This window comes from Acanthopagrus latus, chromosome 23, assembly GCF_904848185.1.
Source record: "Acanthopagrus latus isolate v.2019 chromosome 23, fAcaLat1.1, whole genome shotgun sequence".
Lineage (NCBI taxonomy): Eukaryota > Metazoa > Chordata > Actinopteri > Spariformes > Sparidae > Acanthopagrus > Acanthopagrus latus.
The window spans coordinates 7,339,872-7,355,660 of NC_051061.1; the positions used below are offsets into that span (position 1 = coordinate 7,339,872).

At 41.8% G+C, this 15,789-nt stretch overlaps 1 protein-coding gene across 2 annotated transcripts; it reads left to right on the forward strand.

Moving 5' to 3' along the window:
• The first annotated feature begins 427 nt into the window (after window positions 1-427).
• Window positions 428-12,843, forward strand: pdgfbb (platelet-derived growth factor beta polypeptide b). 2 transcript variants are annotated; one of them, XM_037090130.1, is made up of 8 exons: window positions 428-1,352; window positions 6,198-6,294; window positions 7,134-7,190; window positions 8,562-8,755; window positions 8,880-9,056; window positions 9,152-9,935; window positions 10,108-10,261; window positions 10,710-12,843. In XM_037090130.1, exons 1-7 carry the CDS (start codon window positions 1,287-1,289, stop codon window positions 10,242-10,244), a joined length of 1,512 nt encoding a protein of 503 aa, XP_036946025.1. In that variant the 5' UTR covers window positions 428-1,286; the 3' UTR covers window positions 10,245-10,261; window positions 10,710-12,843. The 2 variants fall into 2 exon arrangements, with proteins under 2 accessions (XP_036946025.1, XP_036946026.1); XM_037090131.1 differs by lacking the exon at window positions 428-1,352 and having other exon boundaries at window positions 6,198-6,290.
• Window positions 12,844-15,789: the final 2,946 nt, after the last annotated feature.

The window sequence follows — 15,789 nt, forward strand, 5'->3', positions numbered from 1 at the left end:
AACAGCTCCTTTAAACTATGAAACGTGAGAAGTAACCAATGTGCAGAAGATATCATAAACACAGATGGATTGAGGCGTTTACTGTTGTTATTTATCAAGTTGGAGCCATTTTACTTCATAAAAGGCAACTCTTGGGTATTAATCTGCAATAATAATAATCATACTTCATGTGTATTTCTATGTATCGCATTAAGTCTTGATTTTAACCAACGCTGTTCAGTAACTGTAGTGGAGTAAAGTCACATGAAGCACTTGAATAAAGCACCCAGTCTTATCCCACTGCGCATGAACACTGACTCCAGGTTGAGATAATAATACTAATCATTTTGCCGCGTGTGCCGTAAAAAAAAAAAAAAAATTCTGCTCATGTGGCCAGAGCAGTTGTTCAGATGAGCAGACAAGCCCACAGGACCTGGCCCAGCCTCGGGAATATCTGCATAAAATGATTCACGACAGAGGAAACGCTGCTCAGAGGGGCTGCCGTGTGGACTCGTGCGCGCACATTATCACCCATTCTTCAGGCAGGGGGCGGGAGAGAGAAACTGTGGAGCGGACCAGCAGCGGACTCCTGGAAACTCGCTGCGCTCCCCTCACCAGTGCCAGCGCCACCAAACACCACCGCTGCGTAATCAGGCAGGTCCAGGGCTGAGGCGCACCGAGCTCTGCTTATTGATAAGACTCCTTGGAAGGAGAGGACCGCAGACGAGCGTGCGACGTTACTCGAGACGTTCAAGCCTGTACGCTTCACGGTTAAAGAGACCCCCCGCCCCCCCAGGAGAGAACTGGATTTTTTTTTTTTAATTGATCGTCTTTGGAATAATTGAAACTTTACTTTTTTGCTTTACTTTTTTTTTTTTTTTTTTGTTCCTGCCTGAGAAGTTCCGATCGTTGTTGTTTGGAGATGTCCTTTAAATAATTGATTACATATAGTCGGCTTTTAGCAGCAGAAAGCGCTTAAATAGAGAAGACTGAAGAATAGTAACAACAATTTGGAGCTTTTTTTAAAAGTTTTTTTTTTCTTTTTCTTTTTTTTTTTTAATCAAGCAAGGAGGAACTTTTTAAATTTCAATTTGTCTTCATTTTGCCTTCTTCTTCTTCTTCGTCCTCCTCCTCCTTCTTCTTCGGATATCTCTGCTGGAGAGACCACAGTGGGGACGGGCGGTCCACGCGCGCGCAGTCCCGCAGGGCGAGCCGCTGTCCCCCCGCGCGCAGTGCTGAGCAGAGAGGGACTCTCGCGCCTCCATAAATGCCCGGTCCGTCGAAGAGGCTCGAGGCTGGGCAGCAACATGAGCTCGTGGGTGCTGCTGCTGCTCGCGTTGCTGGCGGCGTGTCTGCGGTTTGGCGTCGCCGAGGTGAGTTTGACGGAACTTTAAGAGATGCTGTAGCTGCACTGGAGCACCTGTGAGGAGTTTTGAGTCACGCGTCGCAAATGTCAGGAGAAACGACTGAGCTTTGTTGAAAAATTGTACACGAGCGCTGACACAGAAGGCTGTGAAGTGCCACAAAATCATGCTAGCTTCTCCAGGCTCATGTTGAAATCCTTTCATAGCCAAGAATCACCTCATCATTTTTCAAATATGGTGAGCTACTGTTTCTTTTGCTCATAATTCTATGGCATTTTATTAAATTATAAGTAATATTAACAAAAGTCAAACAGAATGCTCCAAAACCAGCCTTATAATAGAATACAGGTGATTTTTTTTTATGACTTTGGATACGTGCACCTGCTTCATTCCCGCCTCATCACAAAATCCAGTCTTCTCCTTATGTGCTTTTGAATGGGGCTGTGAATCCTCACAGAAAACAACTGTTATTCCTCCCATTAACTGGCGTTATGAATGGATGCCCAGGGGCAGACACATGCAGAGGTCGTCCTCTGTGTGTGATGAACCAGGAAACAAGAGGCCTGTACCATGATAGGCTCTTTTCACAGCTGGATGCTCCACGTGGGTCAAGTGATGCATATGTGGATGTGGCTCCAGATGTTGCGCGAGGCCATAAATCAGCCAGTAAGCAGCATCATCATCATAACTGGAACATGTAGAGGCCACATGTTAGTAACAGTAGATGGCCACAGTTGCAATGACACCTTTTTTTTCTTCTCTAAATCGACACACAGATGTTTCTGGTAGGGGTGAGAATTTTGTCAGGAATTTGTCATTCATCAACACAATGTAAAATCACTTGTTCCACTGAATGCTGGAAATCGAAAAACTTAAAAGAAGGCATTCCAATTTCGGCTAGATTGTGACACAGATGAGTCACTGTATAATTGCTGTTTCCAGCCTCAAAGAACCACTTCAGTGGTTCTTATGACTACACAATTATTGTGACCATGATTTTGCACGGAAGTAGCAGCCACCCACTGTGGTAGTAGCTGGCTAGTTGCTGCTTCTTCTTCCTCCCTTTTCCGTTTCATGGCACGTGGCAACCAAGGCGAGAACAGAGAGACATGATTTAAGAGGTCCTAGATCATTTTCATGATATTATCACTTGTGTATTAGCAACACAATTTCAATATTTCATTTTTAAAGGTCCTATTTGTAAGATGTGTTGATTCCCAACTTGTCAAATTGGGATGGTGGCCAACCCGACCTACAATCCCAAAGCATCAGTATTTAACAAAGTTGGATTGAGACTCAAAAATCAACTTTTCTGCAGAATAGGACCCTTGAATACCACAAGTCTGCCTGAATAAAAGTTTCTTAAAAACGAGCAGGCAGTGGTGAAATATGGGCACAGGATTGATGGGCGAGTCTTACTGCCTGCTGAGGTCAAACAGGAAGAGAAAACTTAACCGAGGGTCCTGTCTAGGTCAAGTGAGGCTTGAGGACAACTGACATGATGTTCATTTTATAGAAAAACCTTGACCTCTTTTGCTAAAATAAAGCCTATAGAAGAAGGTCCAGACGCACTTTGGGTGTGATTTTATCTTTGTTTCTGCCTCCCCTCAGATTTCATCTCGGTTTCTGACACACACAATTCAACCCCACAATGAACCGCCGGTGTCGGCCAGTTGTAAAACTAAATGGGGTCAAAACACACACACACACATACGGTTAACAAGTCACTCATGGGAAGTGGAGATTTATACAAGTCAACAATGAGGGCGCAGCCCATCTGTGAGTTTGCTCACAGGACTGAGCAGCTCCTGCACATGCTGGAAACTATTAGCTGCCAATTAAAGTAAAAACAATACAAATGGATTAGAGGAATTCAAACAGACATAATATATAATTCCTTTAACTTCTTTTCAAATTCTGGCATCACAACTTGTTTAATTTGTCCTTTAATTCACTAAACCCGTACAATTTACACATACAGTCTTCCATTACTAGGACTACTCGACATGAAGGCAGACTCGGAGTAAAACACAGTTATGATGGATGACTTCGAATCCCTTTCATCAACCCGTCGTTTTTATTTTATGGCTTCTGTAGGCACCACATGTGAGAGAATGCTCAAATCTGACAGGCCAAGTGTTATAGAGCAAGTAAGCTTCCAAAGGCTTTGAGGTATACAACCAGGAATTCCCCTCGCCGGATTCTAAAGTGATAGTATGGCAGCTGTGAAATGATGGAGTCTGTATAGAAAGAACATTATTGTAGGAGAATGTGTCGAGTGGGTGATAATTTAAAAACGTGCTAATATATGAAGTGCTACTTATGCTGAGAATTTCAAACAGAGGAACCCAGACATTTACTTTTAGATAACAAAAGCTGATCATTATCCTTAATTGCATCAGGCGCCTTTCCACCTCAAAAGGTAAATTATGACAAAGGAATTAATTAAATTCACATTCATTCATGTATTATCGTGCACGTGTAAGCAGTTTCATTGATGCCATGTGAAACCTCACACGTGTGCTGCTGCCGCTGCTGCTGCTGCTGCTGCTGCTGCTGCTGCTGCGCCGGCAGCAAACTCGACCCTCTAATTATGTGCGATTAGATGTTTCTTCTCCTCCCCTGCCCGCTGCAGCCGCTGCCTGTACCTGGCATTCCTCAGTATGTCCAACAGCCTTCAGGGGATAGGAGCTCGCCTCAGACGATTTGTGCTGGATCATGACAACATTTTTACATATTGTGGACCTTTTAAAATGGCAGAAAGTATATGGGACAGCCTAAACCCTCGTGATATGGAAAGAGGAACGTTAGTGTGGACAACATAGGGAACAGTTTTGGTTATACAATACATCGTCTAAGACTTGTAGATTAACAGTCAAAATGAAACGGGTGCTTCTTAGGGACAGAATTTACTTCTGTGCCTAGCCATTGTCACCAAAACTGGGAGAGGGAGCTAAGATGGCGACCATGTAACATGTCAATCTCCAAGAAATTCAGCTCTAAAAGGTGGCTACGAACTTGAACATTGTGTTTATTATTGTAAACAGGAATACATGTAAGTGCAAATACATGGAATTATTCATTTAAGTCAGAGACTGTGTAGCATAACCTCAATTGTTGAACCAGTGTGACCAGTTTTATGCCCAAATGACATCCAATTAATGTTATTTACTTTTCTGAATCGAATCAAATAGAATCACAATGCACCGGAGAATCATTTTTAAAATATTATTTTATATTTATATTTATTTTTTTCTGATATATTTAATGTATCACATCTCTGTGCCATGGTTGCCGTTCAGCATCGTCAATGTGTGTTTACACAATCTGCGGATTTTGAATCTGTTTACATCTGTTTTGTTTATCAGAAGAAGTGTTTATTTAGTATTTCCTGCTACACAAATCGTCATGACAGCAGGCACCACTGTAGACAAAGGCACACATCCTATAATTAACATCAGACACAATTAGCCGAGCAGGCAGATTTGCTTGGTTGGCGAAGGGAAGAAATCGGCATGATGACTCCTCTGGGGCATGGGCAGCTCCGCAGCAGAGATGTGAGTGTAATACAGCAGGCATTTCCCTGCTGGACAGTTTGACTCTCTGAAAAGTCCAAGCAACAATGGGGGAAAGTCAATGGCGTATAGTACGGGCAGGATGAGAATACATGCTCGTGCATGGATGGCTGCTTCCTTTGGCTAAAACCTGCTTCCCGTAGGCATTCATTATATTCTCCAGAATCTGAAGGGAATCTTACAAACAGAAAAGTAAATGCATTCAGCCTTTCACATATTCTATATTTTCAAAAACTGACGAATGGTAATAATAAGAGAGTGAACATTGTCTTTCCTGGTGCACTAACCAGACCAGCTCCTTTGAGATCATCTTCATTGGTTCCATCTCACCGTGAGCTGACAAACCAAATGAAGCACATCCACAGCGTTTAAAAGCAATGTGAGGAAGTGTCTCGACCCACGTCTGATCCTTGTCCATTTTAACCCGTCTTTTATCCATCTATTATACCTCTTTTTCTCTCCTCCTCTCTGTATCACTCCATCCCCCACTTCCTGACTCCTTCCTGACTCCTTTGACCCCTAAATGTTAGCAGATGAGAAGACACAACGTCAATAGTCATTCACCCTGCTCTTAGTGACCATTGTGTGTCTGCTTTGGTTAATACCCCCCTTCCCTCTAGCTGTCTTACCCATTAATGACTGGGGGGGTTAAACCCACAGTCGGTCCATAGAATCACAATTTAAAGCCGCTGCTTGGTTTTAAGTGTTGTGGTATGGACATATTTAATCAAATGCATGTTTTAAGGTGTCACATTGTCCCTTTGTAACCAAAAGTAGGAGAATTTCCTGTGGAGACACAACCTGATATTGTTTATGCCCCTGTGCCAAGGAATTCCATTGTCTTCCAAAAACTATTAAAGACATATAAAAGAGCTATGCTGTCACACTCAGTGATACATTCTTTCATTTTGACATAGTGTGCACAAAGTTTAAAGGCCTGATCTGTTTTCCTGCCATCACTGATTACAAACTTATTTGGTTGTTATATAAAAAGACGTGTTTAACAGCAGGATAGAGTTTCCAATGTTGGGTTTTGGTTTTTGATAGAAGAGATACCATCTTGTTTACATTTCCACCACACACACTAACACTAACACTAACACTTGTGAAATGCCATTCTGCAGTCTTACTCCAGGTCCTGAGAAGAATAGTTTATTAAACTCCGTAATGCCTCAGACAGGAAGGAGAAGTTCTCAAATATCTGTTCTCTGATGTCTGGAGTGATGTGTCTTATTTCTTTGGTCTCACATATTGAATCATATATCCTCATGTGTTTCAGGGGGACCCTCTGCCTGCAGCCCTGGTGGAGCTGGTTAGAAACAGCCCCATCTCCTCCATAGAGGACCTTCAGCTGCTGCTGCTCACTGACTCCGTAGGTAAAGACCTGCACACTCTGATATTACTGCTCATACATATGCTGAAACCAGACTCAGTATTGAGGGACTTAATCAAGACCCTAACATGTTCTGTCCATAATCTCATTCTCACCTTAACACTTTTTAAATATTCACCTAACAAAACACTTCCATTTTTTATCTTATGCCTAAACCTAACTATGTATTTACGATAACATTGTTTCTACTAATATCACCAATTATGTGTATGGGGCAATAACGCTTCCTTGAAATTTAAGACAAAAAAGTACACATTGTTTTCACTCAACCACAGATCAATAAATAAAGTGATGCAGAGACAGCAATGTTAATGCACTCAATATGCTGTCTTATGTGTAATGTTCACTTATAATTGTCAGCTTTGTCATGACCGTGCAGTCTGAGGTACAGTTGTAAAACAGTAGCAAAAGTATGTAAACAAGAGCTCACTACATAATACTAAATGTTTGTAATAACAGTAAGAGGCTACTTTTCTACCCTAGTTGTGACAAGTGAATATCAACAGGATAACAAAAACTGACTCAGGCAAACAACTGGAGAAACAAGAAGCAGGAGAAACACACACACGAAATATAAGGCGAGAATTAAAATGCTGCAACAGTTAGGTCTGGGTCTCCATTTGTCTAGATGTGCACACTCTCATGTGACATGAACTACCCCCACACCCTCTTTGTGTCTCTATCTTCTTGTGCACGCTCATGTTTTCTCACCGACATGCAGAGGGCGCTAGAAGGCCTTAGAATAAAATACACAGCATGAGCCACTCATAAATCACCTTTCATGTCATCATAAATCAAATGCTGTATTTGTTTTTGTCTCAGATGAGGAGGACGGGACTTCTGCAGCCAGTGGAGGTCACAGACTACCAAGGAGCCTTGGTGAGCAAAACCCCCACCTCCTAACTTTTTAGTAAGAGTGCATACAAGACGTGACTTTATTTCATACTGTTAAATTGATGGACTGCTTTCACTCTCCAGTGGTTTCTTTAGATCTTAAAAAAAGCGTATTCATACTCAGACAATGGTTAATTGAAGGTTGTAGTGCTTGCATGGAGGATTCCTGATTTCACCATGAACGCAAAAGTGCTCCATCCTCATTAGTGTAGGACTGTCTGTGTGTGTTCAGTCTGCCTTCCTGAGAGTTGATTGATGTGACAAGTATGGCTTTAGTGACACGGTAAAGTCCTTCTCATTAACCTTTTTTGGCGATCATGATAAAGCAGATGTCTGAATTACTAGACACCAATCTACAACTGTGTGGGTGACTTTGCTGGATTCCCTCAGGCATGGGGAGATACTAATGACCCTTCATTAATCTACATGTAAGCCAAGCCCCATCTCCTATCTGTGTCCTTGTATGTTCAAATAGAGCCATCTATTTCACCTTTGTTAAACAAAGCTGAATTAATTCCCCTCATATTTCTGTGAAACAGACTAGTACAAACCAATAAGAAGTCTTATTAGAGGAGGTTTTAGCATATGTACTCATTTGAAATGCATGAGTTCCACACTATAATCCGCCTGGATGTTTCTGCTCTGCAACAGCTAGAAAAAGCCTTCTGTGCGTATGCGGAACAGTCGTAGGTGAGCTGCATACGTTATAGCCACTCTTGTATAAAATGGTAAATTGAGATTCAGTGACGAGAGCTTCTTATCACACTACTCCATAAATACCCATGCAAACAAGCCAGGTGAGCCACTGTGGATGAGTGAGGAAGCACAGTGGAGTTTAATGTAATTAGAGGCCTCGTATTTGACACTCAGCTCCACATAGCTTGGGATGGTTTGGATTCCTGTGGCAAATAATGAGGAGTCCCATGAGCACCAAGTCCCTACAAAGAGATGCAAAATAACCACAGAGACACAAAGAGATACAAAAAGACACAAGGCAACTACAGAGAGATGCAAAATGACCAAAAATGGATACAAAGAGACACAAAGCAATCCAAAAAAGATGCAGAATGAAGAAATACAAAGTGACTTCAAATACTTATACTAATAATTAAAGGAATTACAAAGAGACACAAAGTGATTACAAAGGGATGCAAATGGCAGCAAAGAGACTACAGTGTAAAAAGAGACACAAAATGACTACAAACTAGTAACAAAATTACTAGGAAGTGATTCAGGGTAGAGGGGCAAACTCAAAATGCAAAAGGACACAAAACTGACTATATTACTCTTACAGTCATGAGTGACATTGTATTGTAACCCATCCATGCTCACAATCAGTCATATCTCATTCCTCAGATGCCCAGCCGGCTCAGCAGGCTCTGTGTAAAGTTCGAACAGAGGTGGTAGAGGTTACCAGGGCGATGTTGGACCGTAGCAATGCTAACTTCCTGTTATGGCCGCCCTGCGTCGAGGTGCAGCGCTGCTCTGGCTGCTGTAACACAAAGAGTCTACAGTGTGTCCCTGTTGTCACGCACACCAGATACTTACAGGTAAACAACCAGAAACACAGAAACATACACAAATGTCACAGATGTAAAAACATTTACATCTACAACATCCCAAACAGGCGCCATGTTTATCCTCTGACTCTCATCTCCCTCTCAACCGCTGCAGGTCATGAAGATTGAGTATATCAACAAAAGACCCACTTACGCTAAAGCAGTGGTGTCAGTGATTGATCATGTGGAGTGTCGATGTCAGCCCGCTCCACGTCCTCCTGTGCCCAAGAAGAAATCATCACGCAGACAGCACAGCCACCAGCATCGAAACCAGACACTCGGACATGAGCAGGTACAGTATGAATGCTATTTAGCATGCTATCAGGTTGATTTAGTGAGATTTAGCGGAACTGAATTTGTTGAATTTGTTGAATTTTATTGTCAAAGGTCAAGGTGCACTCTAAAGATGAACTCCACCAGTGGGATGAGCTGAAGCAAAACCAGAGGGCCCACCTGGAGGATCTCCTGGAGCAGCAGTGGAGCCCCAGAGGAGACACATTCACTCAGCCTGAGGAAGGCTACAGCCTGACAGGGGAGGATGCATCTCGCTCTGGAGAGGGCATCATTTTTGGTCCACACTTGGCACATAACTCCACCAGGCTCCTTGGGACTAAAGACCAAACTGAGAATCCAGAGAATGTCGAGAGGATCTCAGTTGGTAACAAGACTGTTTCCTCACTGGATAATGATGGCGTTGAGGAAAACGACAAGGTGGTGGAAGGTGGGGATGGGTTGCTGCACAACAGGACTGAAGGGACAGTTAACAAGGGAGGAAGGAGCAGGGACGAAGGCACACAAACACAGAGTCCATCATGGCAAGAAGACAAATCCAACAAGTTCAGGCCTACTGAGGCAGCCAGTGAGGGAGTGGGGATCAGGTTCAAACCGACCAAAGAGCCAAATCCAGAGCCTCGAGAACAGGCGAGACGGAGAGACAATGAGACTCCTGACGAAGTGAGGATATTACAGATTGAGGAGGAAAAACTGGAGCAGGAGAGAAAAGAGCTCCTACTCCTCCACAAGAGGCTTGACCAAGAGAAGGAGATACTGAGACAGCAGCAGATGAAACGAGAAGAAGAGGAGAGGCAGCGAGCAAAGGAAGCTGATGGTCAGCATCACCTGCATGGTAAACATCATCATCATCTGCAAACAATAACTACACAGAAACCAGGTAATAGGTATTTTCTAATACTTTGGGTTGATAAAATGACAAAAGAATTTTAAAGGGGAAATTACAAAAATAAAATGATGTGCTGTTAATGTGTTTTTGCTCTCACCTGAATTTTCATGAAGTCATAGATTTTTGGTATTTTTTTATTAACATTTAAAACCTATCCCGACAGTGACAACAACCACTACCACGACCACACGGCTGCCATCAGCTCCAGCAGGACCCAGACCCCCGGCCCGTCCACGGAGGAGGATGAAAAAGAATCGCAAACGGATCAGCAAGGCAGCTATGAGAGCGATGCTAATGTAGAACTCAAACAAACCCAGGTGAGTTCACATAATGTTTAAAAAAATAAAGGAAAAACATACATTTATGAACTGATGATCTTTGAATATATGAGTGTATTATTTCTAATAAATGATCAGTTAAACTACCATTAGTGTTTTGATCACATACAGTATGTCTTCACATATACTCCAGGAGTCTGGCCCAACCATAACAAACGTAATTTTTACAAGCATTCTTAATGGTAATTTAGATTTTGTCGTTTTCTGTAAAACAATTAAAAAATGTTGATGACACGTCCTTCACAAGGGTGCATCTAATTAAACACTTTCTCCAGTTTCTTCAGTGTTTCTGGGGGCCGGAACTGTTAATATAAACAAGCTAATAGCACCCTGCAAGTGTTTCATGGGAACTTTAATGCACTAAATATTTGATTCACTGTGCCAGCATGTACGAAGTTTAAAGTTTATCTTTCTGTTTCTCCTTCAGGGACACAAAGTGAACTTGGTGTATTTCATGGATCCAGAGGTGAAGAAGAGTGACTCCCTTCATATAAGTATTTATTCACTTGTCAGTAACCTGCTCGTCCTGTGAGGTCTCCTCTGTAACACTACTAATGTCTGTCTGCTGAACCTGTAACCACACCTGTATGGAGTACGGCAAGGGGAAGGAGAAGATGGAATATAAATGAAAGGTGGACCTTGCTGAGAGAACACTTGCCTCTACAACGACAGCTGTGGGTATGAAATAAAGAGTGGCAGCCGAAGACTGATGAATTGTGTGCAAGCACAGAAGCTGTGGGGGACTGAAATTGGATCGCTGTAGAACTGTGGAAAACAGTGCAATTTCAAAATTCTTCTGGAAACCTTGTTTTGATATCAACAGAGAGAAACTGCACTTAGACTTTGACAGAACTGCATCTATATGAGGTTTGAATGACAAAATTTGTTGCTGAAAGACTTTGTGATAACCACAAACATACTGGACAACAAAGTGCATTCGGTGGAAAAATGGACATGACAATGGACAGAACTCTTTTGTGTTATTGAAGAATCTGTTGTGTTCTGATAATCTTAGAAACAATCATCGATAGACTCCAACAGTAGGTAATGTTGACTGAAGTGAGCAGTATTTGTGATGTGTGATAGACACACAAGACACGCTCAGTGTTGGGAAGATAAAGCTGTGTAGATTCAAAGGCCTGATATCATTTGTTAGCTCTGCAAGACAGCGATGGTTTCACTTTAACCATATTTAATTATATTTAACTAACTGCAAACACTGGAATCACATGGATGTGATTAGAGAAAAAAAACATCAAATGTTGCATCAGTGGGTTTTTTTTTTTTTACTTTAAAAAATCTCATCACAAGTGTGAAGAAAAGGGTGCTGTCTGAATACTTACAGTGATAGTGTTACACTTGTGACCTGACATCAGGCTTTGTTTTTATTTATTTATCTCTACCATTACTGTGGATTAACTTTCTATACAAATACTGCAAACAAGGTGACACGTGGTTGAGATATAATCCATCACAAGGGCGGATAGGTGTAAACAGAAAAAGACGATAAGTTTTAAGAGAAGATGAAAACCTCGTGTGACCTCCCAGGATCATGCATTGTTGATCTTCTATTTAAAAAAATGTGTGCACGTGTTTGTTTTGTACGCGTAGGTGTGTGGTGTAGTGTGTGTATGGACTTGTTTCCACACCTACACATTTGTCATGCATCTCAGTAATCATGTAGAGGCATCTATCTGTTTCATTCTTTCATAAAGACATGTCTTTTTTCCCCCACAGATTTGTTTGTGATAGAAACAATGAACAACATTCCTTTTAAACTGTGGGAGCACTTCCCTGCGACACACATTTTCAAGTGGCCCCACCTTATTTGATTTATTAATCTCTAACACATTGTTTTGACGTTCCAATTTCAGGAAACAAAAAGAGTCAAAACAAGTCAATCACTACTTAAAAAGGACAACGAAAAGACATCTTTTCCAAATGTACTTTTTGTTTTCATGTCCTTAATATTTCCATTAGTTACCACACATAGTAACACACTGGTGATGCTACTAGTCTCCAATAATCCATTATCATCTGAACATCTTAAATTATTGAAAAAACGGCTTGTACGTTTTTCATGCCAACTTACAACTGTTATTGATTTTGTCTGTTTTATTATAAGAAGTGTTGAAAAAAATGTGTTTGTGATAACTTTGCCATCTAATGCTATTTTCATATGGGTATAAGAAGCTAATGTGCTTAAATCTACTTTGTTTTGTGTTTTCATTCCTTTTCATCTAGTTTTTCCTTGTATATAAAAGGCCAAAGTTTTGTCATATGCAATTCAGAAAAACTGTCTGGCTTGGGATGTCAGCATGTAAGTCTACAGTCATGCTAGCAGCTCCATGAAGTTGTATTTTCGCTCAGCGGTACTTTTAGCTCAAAGCTCACATAGTACAATGTAGTTCAATGCTAAAATGCTAATCCCAATCAGTTACAGTGTTTATGCATTTTATAAGCCTAGTTTATCGTGTTAGCATGCTATAATTAGCTAATTAGTAACAGACACAATGTACGCCTGAGGTTGATGAGAATGAAGTACAACCCAACAATTGCCACTTGTGTGTTGGGTGTATATTCTTTGCAATGACATATTATTTATACGTGATATACTTCAGAAGTTTTATGACAAACATTATCATCAACGACCAGGTGTTTTTTTAGACAATAAACTCTTGGGGGACACACTAGAAGTCAATAGGATAAATGTTGACCCTGTTTGTGACACCAGTGAACCCTCCGACTTTCCTACCAGGTGGATTTATTTACTAAGCCTGTTTGGCTCTCCAGAGACATCGTATTGACTCACAGTGAGCTCTGTTCAGTCTGTGAGAAGAGAGAGAGGGGGAGAGAGAGAGAGAGAGAGAGAGAGAGAGAGAGAGAGAGAGAGAAAATAAAAAAAAGTGGGGGTTGGTGTACTGTAGGTGAACTCTGGCACGCACCCTCTTTGTGGTTTGTTTTTCACATTTACCCACTTGACTCTTGGCCGCGAAAAAGCCCTAAGTCAGCAGCCAGTTGCGAAGTTATGTCTGCTAATTATCAAGTCAAGAAGTCATCTGCTCCCCTGTCTAAATGGAATCATACGAGGGATGGCTTTGAAGAATAATAAATGCTAATACCCTCAGAATTTAACCATCTTTAGAGTAAAGAGGGCTTACTGTGTCTGCAGTTGTAATTATGGCATTAACACATTTTGAGCTTCAATAGCCACGCTCTTCCTCTTGGCTTGACACAATTTGTAAAAAGAATCACAAGCTTTAATGTGGGGAATTTTTCAGAAAGCTGTCTAGCAGCCGCATCTAAACCTTAATCCCCCTGTACGTGACTCCATTACTTCCAGTTGCCCTACTGTCAATCTCACACAGACGTACTACTTCTAAACAGCAGACCATCTCTAAATTCAGCATCGAGGTGGGATGCCTGCTTTTCCACGGGTGTCCGAGCAGCTCCCAACCCCCCACAGACTTCAAACAAGGGCGGGAAAGAGAAGTGCGTGGAGGCTTGTTGACTGTGACAAACACACACAGGGGTCAACCACCATGACAGTGTGGCGGGGTCTCCCAGGGACCAGAGACTATGATTAAAGACGGTTCATAGCTGAATGGTTGACCTTAAAGGACGATATGGCTTGTTGGGTCTCAACAACACTGTTACCTAACCAGCAAACAACCACTGGAACAATATAATGATCCATCGACGACTAGAACCTGTTGAACAGTTTCACAAAGACCAACCTGATCAAAAACCATGACCTGACAATTATCGTTGGTTCCAATCAAGTCCTGTAACATAATATAAACTGTGCTGGCATTCAAATATGTAGCTGACAGATTAGAGCCTTTGGCTACTAGTGAATTTGTAATTTTACAATTTTTACATGTTAAAAGCCCAAAAACTAGGGACAAGCACCTCCAAAACATACTGTGACAGACAGACCCTGATGTGCAGGGTTTACACCGGCTCTTGTGCAAGTTTAATTCCAAATGAAAAGGATTTTTGTTATTCTCATCTTTTCTTTAAAATAAACCCTTTATTTTATTATCAAGGTCTTTCTTTATATATGCTTAAAAACAAGTGGTATCTGACCACATCCTGTTCAGAATGGCCACGGTCAAAGTGGTCAAAATGAAATCAAACGAAGTGGGGTGATTTTCTCATAAGCTTCCATAAAATCAGACTTCTGACTACTACTTATACAGTATGAGCGAGACGCGATAATTATATAAATATGGGAAGAGGTGCACAGTTTCAGGCAGTCTTTCCTGGAAGACATTCACAGTGCTCCACACACGCACAACAAGTGCCAGGAAAAAAAAAAAAAAAAGCAAAACAATTTCTTATTGTATGAGGCGGGTGTGGTTGATGGATGGTTTTGGAAGGTGACAGAAGTTGTAAGTTGCAGCAGCTGAAGTTAAGACTCTCCAGAGAGGTTTAAAACTTGGTCTGAAGTTTGGTTAAGGTTAGGGTGAGGGTTTGTTTGAAGCGTGAAGCAGGTATGGTCAAAGTCAGGGGAGGGACAAGAGAATTGACAAATGATGAGATGAGTTCGTGTTTTTTTTTAAATTTTTTTTTTTTTTACAAAAGACCGTCTCTTTTCCGGATCTTCTCCATTCACAAAAGAGCTGATTATTACTTTTTTTTCTGGTATTAAAGGCATGTTTTGTGTATGACAGCAGATTTAGATCCTCATCTGTCATCCTGCTTGAGGTCAGTCAGGAGCAAAGATAAGAAACCAAACGACAGAATGCATCTAATTATTTGTCCAAAACTGCTTTAGAGGACAGTTCTTAGACATAATTGTGTCTGTTTCGCTCTGGCCTACGCTCCCTGATGTACCGTGGTGAGGAAACAGCAGGCCTTTGAACAGGAGGTTACACAAGCATCCGTGTGGCGCCGCGCACTCCCTACACCTTCCAGCGCTTTTATTTTCCTGTTTTTATGTACAACACAGGACAGGGACACGCTGTACACTGTATCACCACAGACCTACTCTGTCATCAAGCACACGCACACTAGCCCCTGGTCTTCCCATCAACCCCGACCTTTGTCCTTAATCTATTCTTTTCTCATTTCACTGATGAAGAGCGATATGAATCTGAAGCACGTTCACTCAGCCGGTCACTCAAAGCTTCCCTGTCTCCGGGGAACAATAGTCCCTCCAACGGTGACTGTGAGGAATGTGGCTGTTTTTTGACGTTGAGCATCTACAAAAGCCAGGAATGCTGGGAAAACACATCCAAATCACCTTCCCCCTCACCTTCCACAGCACAGTCAAGGCCAAATAGCGTCTTTGCGGGCACCGTGACACAGTCGGTGTGTGTCAAACTGCTCCTCAGCCTCATCAGACAGGAAGTCGTACCTAGCGATGGGCTGGAAACACAGGAAGTCGATATCAGCGTGCCTGGAATTCCAGCATTGTGTTCACTCTGCAGAAACAAGAAAGGCTTGTGCATCGCTCGATCGCACAATATGTTCATGATATAAATGTGCTCCAGTGTTACTGC